Source organism: Ovis canadensis, chromosome 6, assembly GCF_042477335.2.
Source record: "Ovis canadensis isolate MfBH-ARS-UI-01 breed Bighorn chromosome 6, ARS-UI_OviCan_v2, whole genome shotgun sequence".
In the NCBI taxonomy this organism is placed as follows: Eukaryota; Metazoa; Chordata; class Mammalia; order Artiodactyla; family Bovidae; genus Ovis; species Ovis canadensis.
In genome coordinates, this window is record NC_091250.1 from 104,951,155 (window position 1) to 104,958,712 (window position 7,558).

The 7,558-nt window shown below is 41.6% G+C and overlaps 1 protein-coding gene across 3 annotated transcripts in view; it reads right to left on the bottom strand.

The window, feature by feature from the left end:
- ANKRD17 (ankyrin repeat domain 17) overlaps positions 1-6,918 on the bottom strand; it is a 168,834-nt gene extending 161,916 nt beyond the window's left edge. For all 3 annotated transcript variants that reach the window (XM_069594331.1, XM_069594327.1, XM_069594326.1), the window contains exon 1: positions 6,296-6,918. In XM_069594331.1, coding sequence (XP_069450432.1) covers positions 6,296-6,739 — 444 coding nt within the window. In that variant the 5' untranslated portion in view covers positions 6,740-6,918. The remainder of the gene's footprint in view (positions 1-6,295) is intronic.
- Between the last annotated feature and the right edge of the window lie 640 nt (positions 6,919-7,558).

Below are 7,558 nucleotides of genomic sequence, written 5' to 3' on the forward strand. Positions count from 1 at the left end.
GACAAAAGAAAAAAAAAGTTAAGAAGTAAAAACACTAAGTCAGAAAGGGTATTTTGCTTCTGTGTGGCAAGTGGATAGGTACAACTCTACCATAAAGGTAAGGTTCCAGGGAAGTAAGGTTCCAGGGACTAGAAGGAGTATTCATATTTACCTACCACCTTCTATTTCCTAATGACTTGCTTTTTCAAAAGGTGAAAGCTGAAAGAAGTCAGATTTGCCGTAGGCTACCATGGATGTTGGTGCCCCCTATCGGTCCTAACAAAAATATGAGTAGTATCAGTAGGCAGTAATTCACATATCATTATGAAGGGAAAATTCCTTCTCATCTATAATAAAGTATGGAAAAATTACAAGGAAGCTCATTACATCCACATTTCCTAACCCACTAAATTATCCTTACAAAAATGCAGAAAAAACTACAGTCAGAGTGCAAACACTGTTTCAAGGGCCTGAAAACTGACCTGCTAGTCAACAGATGGTTTACTTTGGATGTCAGTAGTAGAAGCAGACTAGCGAATAGTCCAGCGAATTTCTGGGGGTCAGAACATACTGCTTTGATGATTATTTCACATTGAAAATTTTAAAATACTAACTCCAATTAAGTTGGTGAGGTTAATGAGACTAAACTGAATAATTATAATCTAATAAAAGCATCTGACAGGGTCCACCATAAATAGTTGCAACCAAGTTCTATAACCTTAAGACTTAAGACCTGAGGTCCCAAATATTTCCAGAGTAAGTGACTAAAGAAGATATATTTACAAACTGTTTTTACTTCAGAGATCCAAATTCACCAAAACCTGACAAAGGTAAGATGCTAAGACTTATTATATATATAACACACATGGTACAGCACGGTAGAATACAGTAGAGGTATAGAGATGCATACGACAAGGGCTTCTGTCTTCAGATCTGACAGAACACAGCAAACTAGATAAAAGCGTTTCATCAATTAAAAGGCAAAATATAAGGATTTAAGAGAGCAGGCATAGTGTCAATTAACCAGAAAAAAAACAAATAAATCTTGGATCTCCTACTTCACAACACAAACATGCCTTCTTCATTACCATATTAACTTAGAAACAAGTTTCCCAATTCTAAACAGTCCATATAAACGCTTGCCTGATTTCCTACAACCACTGCAGTGAGAATGTTTCAAATTAACAAGGTAGGAGGGAGGGAAGTCAAATACTTCTCTGAATATGGTATCTAATGGAAGTTTTACACACATACTATAGGTGAAGGGAAGAAAAGAAAAAAAAATATATATATATATAAGCACCTTCAACAAAATCTTGGGTTTATTTAACTCCAGGGTATTCTCAGCTTATCCAGACCCCAACTTAACATCATCTATTTAAAAGGATTTTTTTTCTTAGCTTAATAAAGATAACCTTGAAATGCTTAAGTATTAAATGGCAGGGAGAAGCAAAAGATTGCCAGTAGAGGAGGTGGTTTTCACTATAAAGTTTCATTATGTTAACTGCTAATTGTAAATGGTAAAAACGTGAATATACTTATCTGTGATCTCTGTATTTCTTCTCCCAACCCATCAACTTTATAGAACAAGAAAAGCAATGTTCAGGGTAGCTAATTTGTCTTCAGTGACCACCCTACTACCAAAAAGTATCCTCCCCTATGTCATCTGAATTTATTTTAACTTTACGTGATATGCCAACATCAGATAAAGTTGTACTCAACATCATACAGCATAACAGAGCATGTGAATATATGAGTGAATAGGCAGGCTTTGAATCAAAGGTTAAGTTCCACTTTGCCACTTATCAGCTATGTGGCCCTGATGAAGTTACCTAAAACCCTTCTAACCCTGTATCTTTGCATTTTAAATGAATATGATGAATATTCCTTCCCAACATTTGTATACCTCTCATGCTTTATTCAGGATATACATTTAACCATTTGCTTTCACTCTCATACTTCCTCAAACTTGTATTTAATCATTGGTGCATTTTAAATCAGTGTGTCTTAAAATAGTTTTGCTCACTGTTACTTACTTAGTACAGCAAAATTCCTCCTATATAATAGAAACTACAAACATTTATGAATAATGAAACAAATATGATGACATCATAGCATTACGGTGAAAATGGGAATATATGAAAACTAAATTCACTCATTTAATTCTCAAAACAATGCTATAAGGTAGAATCTACTTTTATCATCATTTAAATATGAGGAAACTGGAGTGACATTAGGTAATTTGCCCAAGATTACAAATGTGTGTGATGGATCAAGGGTATGAATTCAAGCTCCATTCCTGCCCTTAACCATTACGTTAGACTGGTACTGAATAATAGTTTATATTATGCTTTCAAAACGTAAATATATCTAAGGTACTCGATTTGATAAATACAAATCTATCTTTAGGTACTTATCAGGTAATCAACAATCAATGTATTGATTTAAATGGCTTTCCCTTAATACCTATGAGATTACCATTACTAAGAGAAGTAATTAAGTAATTGAACGATGTTAAAATCCAAATTTCAGTTATTGGACAGCCATGGATCCAAGAAGGAAGGAACTCTATACCTATTCCTGGTTTCCTAAATGAATTCTGGATCTTCCTTAGTTATTAGTTATTCACTGAAAAAATTTTTATTAAGTACTATGCTCAAGCAGAATAGGATACAAGATTAATTATGACAGAATTACTGTCTCAAAGATCTTACCATCTTATTTACAAATACTGCTTCGTCAATTAAGAGGTGAAATAGGGCAACAGATAAGCTTCTCTGGGCTAATCTGGGATTCTACCATAACAACAGAGGAACTTGGCATTTTTCTAAGAAACAACTAACAACAAAAAAAAAGATTTGGAACTGAACTTGAGGAAACGTAATCTACTTCTGAAACAACCCTACGTCTTTGATGTCTGTCTATAAACAGATGCTCCCTGGCCTTGCAAATCCTTTCAAAAGTGAATGAATAAGTAAGTCCTAACTTATTTACTGGGCTCCCTTTGTATGAAATAGCTTCACTAGGTTTGTTACTTAAATTTAAAACCTCACAAATTACCTACCAAATATAGATGGAATTCTGATCAACTCCTAATGTATTAAATTTTATGCATCTTTAACAAAAATGTTACTTTTGAACATGAGTTCTACCTTTAATAGCAAGCTTTTTCCCTTTTGAATTCTGCTTTAGCAAACACTGATGCCATTCAATCACATTTAAAAATAGGTTCAACAGAATGTAATGTTGTTTCTGAAATGGAGTTATCAACTCCTGCAATTTCAGTATTTTTTTCTTATACTATTCAAGTTAAACTATTTAATTAATTTAATCCAGTAGTCAGTAAAGAAGTGCATCAGAGTTTTTATGTTAGGAAATACATTTCCATCTATTTTCCATATTGGTCAGTCACTCACTGAAAGCTGAGAGAATTATTATAATTTTCAATTTTGATCTAAGGTTTTGCATCAGATTGGGGAGGTGGGTAAAGGAATATCTGAAGTTGCACAAATTATCTACAACATGGTTATCCTATTCTGAAACACTGAAGAGAAAATCCAATTCTCAATAACCTACACTAGCATTTAGAAAAAGTTAGATTCTTCTTAAACATTCAAATAAAGCTTTTATTTAAATTGAATCTCCTTTCCTTCCAATGTTCCCTCTTTCAGCAAATATACAAAATATCCAGCTAGCATTTCATCAAAGTAAACATAGATATTTTTTGTTATATTATCCTCTACTTTTTCAGGTTAAATAACCCCAAAACTATAACCTTTCGATGATTTGTATCTGAAGGATAATCTCAAAGATGCAATCCATATTTTTCATCGTGTAGCAAATAACAGGATGAATTAGAGAAAGGACTTAAGTACAACTATTAGCCATAAGATTTCCTCACTTTGTAGTTAAAGTTCTGCTGACATGTCAATAAAATGGTAGTGAAACAAAAAACACTGTGCAACTCATCCATTTAGCTTATAGTGTACAGATAAATAAATAAACCTAATCAAGGATGGAGGCAGGTGCAGAGACATACTGTACTTCTGTTTGCTTATCCTTCATCATGTACCTATATAGATTTATTTTTAATAGTTGTGCTTTCTTCCACTTATTTTTCCTGACTCATCTCCATAACAAATGACAAACCCATTGTTTATACTGCTGGACAGAATACAGAATAAAGCATATTAAAAATAAAGAAAACACTTTTCTTACTGATCAGTCAACATATATCACTATCTTCCAAGGAAAACCAAACCCAACTTACAAAACTAACACACCTATATAAGCTTGAGCCTATTCTACATGATTTAATGAATTACTAAGTTTTGCTTACTAAGCCAAATTCCAATGGACAGAACTATCTAGATATGTAAAGTTTAAAGAATAATATTTCAGTAAGTACTGCACTCAACTTGATATTAAATTCCAAACCAGAGCTTGACATTTTGTTAGAGAATTTAAAATTTTAATAAAACATGGGTATTTTGAAAAGCTGTTTGACTGTGTTAGCTTGCAACAGATTGCCTATTTTTTTGAAAGAGGTCAGGAGGGGGATACAGGGACTAAACTGTCATGAAAAGTATACTGGTCTGAATCATCACAAAACTTTGATTTCCACTTTTGTTGCTACCACCACTGTCAGTTGCCTCTTAAAAAAAAAAACAACAACAACGTTATCCTCATTTTTAAAATAAGAAGGTTGGATGAGATTATTTCTAAAATGTTTTCTCATCTCTGTAAAAATAATGCAATTGAAGAGTTCTAACTACCATAACAGATTTTATTGGAAATAAGGATCATATGCAAGTTGAGCTACACACTATTCTGAACATTCAACTAGGTCAATACAAAATCTATCAGTACAAACCTACCCTTAGAATTCAGTAGGCTAAATGAAATGGTAGCAAGTGTCCATTTTTTTGGTATGCATACTTCAACGATTGCATCTCCTCAGATATAACTTCATTCAGTTTGAGGTAAAAGAGAATCTGATCTTCTACTAATAGACAAGTCTCAAATTCTTCAAAAGGTTATTTCTTTATTTGAAATTAGGGAACCCAAGTTCCAATAATGCAATTTTCAAAAAACCCAGCCTTGTATCAAAATAAGCTGTGTTTGTGGAAAAGAATAAATGGCAAGTGGTACTTTTATATAATTTAGTTGTTCTCTCTTATAACTAAATTTATAATCAGCCTTTAAAAAGCGGTTTTCCTTCTGTTGCCTTAAGTTACAACTTCTTTCTTCAGATCGAGATTTTCTAGCTTCCATTTCAGGAAGCAGACAAGAGAGTTACAAAAGACCTGCTAACTAGGAAGGCCAACTCTTAGCTTGTTCTCAGTATGGTACGTTTTACTGAGCTTTTGGTTAAATGCCTTCTTTGAAGAATGAGGGCCTGCAACGCCGCCTGTCTGTGAACCCAGGAAAAATTATAAACAGTTATGAAACCAGATCACTAGGACAGACCAAGAGGCCTTCTTCCTATTCCAACTCACCACAACCAACCCTGGCTCCCAAGCAGCCTCTTAGGCTGCTCCACATTCTGTGGAAAGCAACAGGGCCTAGCTTAATTCTTCCTCACCAAGGAAGCATTTGAAAATGTATGAGTATGTACATGTAAGGATCAAATACATTTTTCATCCACTGAGTCATATATCAATGTAAATGGATATAAGATCAATTCATCCAAAATCTTTGAGAGATCGAGTAAGTGAAGGTGACTTCAGCAGCCACAATTATGGTGGGGGGGGGGGGTGGGAACCTGCAGCAGAACAGTATGGAAAAGTACAGCTTCTCACGTGTCTCTCACACAAATACTTAGCTCTCAGTCCATTACAAGCTTGCCTCCCCCTCAAACTGCTCCCCTCCACCTCACTAGTGGGAGAAATCTACCAACCTCTTAATCTTTCCCCAAGAGACTCTCCTACCTATTATCTTACCCCTCCCGCTTTGGTCCCGCCCCCGCCCCAGGAGTAACAGGGCCCTACTGGCCTGAGGCCGACCCCGCCGGGTGTGCACACAGTGAATCTAACCAATTCCTTCCACCCTTAACCGTGTGAACCATGCCAGGGTAACGTGCTGTGCAGCAACTCTGTGGACTCTGCGGTCCTCCCACCCCCACGTGTCAGCTACCCTCCCCCACATGTCCACACCTCACGATTTCGGCCCGGGAAAGAAAGAGAGCGGTGGAAAGCCCAGCCCCGAAGACAGATCAAGCCCACAGGAATCGGTCCCCTCGCAAGTCCCCTCCCACCTTTGGCCCCGACCCTTTACACTCCCTTCCTCCCTTCTTCCTTTGAAAGCAGGCCCTTGCCTCAGAAACCTCTTCTTCCTCGTCGTCGTCGTCCTCTTCTTCCTCGCTGTTGTTGCTGCTGGTGCCGCCGCCGCCGCCTCCGCCGCCGCCGCCGCCTCCGCCGCCGCCGCTGTTGTCGCTGTCGCTGCTGCTTTCGCTGCTGCTGGGGGGTCGGCAAGTCCGGTTACGCTTGGCCTTGTGGTGCTGCTGCTGCGGCGGCTTCTTCTTCAGGAGCAGATCGCAGACTCGCACCATCCCACGAGGAGACGAGGCCGAGCGAGCCCCGCTGCCGCCGCCAATGCCGCTGCCGACCTCCGCTGCTGCCGCCGCCGCCGCCGCCGCCGCCGCCGCCGCCGCCGCCGCCGCCGCCGCCGCCGCCGCCGCGGGGGGGCCCGCCACCGCCGCCACCGCCGGGGGGCTCCCTTCTCCCTCAGCCGCCGCCACCGGAACCGTCGCCTTCTCCATCTCCGGGGAAAGAGGGAGGGCGCGGACGGGGGAGGGGCGTGGGGGCTACGCTCTACCGCGACTTCGGCCGCACCGGGGCCGACACAGCGCTCGGTGCCGCCTCCGCCGCCACCGCCTCGGTCACCTCTACTGCCGCCGCCGCCGCCGCCGCTCCGCCAGCTCTCACCTCGTCTCGCGATACTAAGGGCGGGGAGCCTGACGATGGGAGGGAGGGAGAGGGAGGGAGCGTGAGGGAGCAAGCGGGGGGTGGGGGAAGCGAAGAGGGAGACCCGGGTGCTCGGAGATCCAGCAGAGGGGAGACTACCGAGAGTCGGGGGAAGTGTGCCTAGGGCGACTTCCGATGGGGGGGACGGCGGGGACAGAGGAGGGCCGCGGTGATTGCCGTAGCGCCCGCTAGTACCCGGATCGCTTCTCTTTCCTCGCTATTTCCCCCACACACAACCCTTCAGACCTCCCTTCTTCCTTCCTCGCTGGTGTATAGAACGCAGCCGCAGGCGGAAGTACGAGTGACGCCATCAGCCGTCGCCTGAGTGGTGGCGCGCGGGTGGCCGAAAGACGAAAGTGAGACTTAGAGGGCCGGGTCTCCGGCCTTCGCGAGCGGGCGGTGCTGCGGTGCATGGGGCGGGCGGCTGAGCGGGCGGGCTGGAGCGGAGCAGCCCGGGCCGGGTGGGAGCGGGTACGGAAGCTCGGGCCAGACGCTTTGTTAGCAGGAGGCCCGGACAGCCTGATCCGGGAGGTGGGGCCTGGTTCTGGACTGCCGTACGTAGTTTCGTTCCTGGCCATTTTTTCCACCGCCAAATGGTGAGTTAGGGCTTTGGA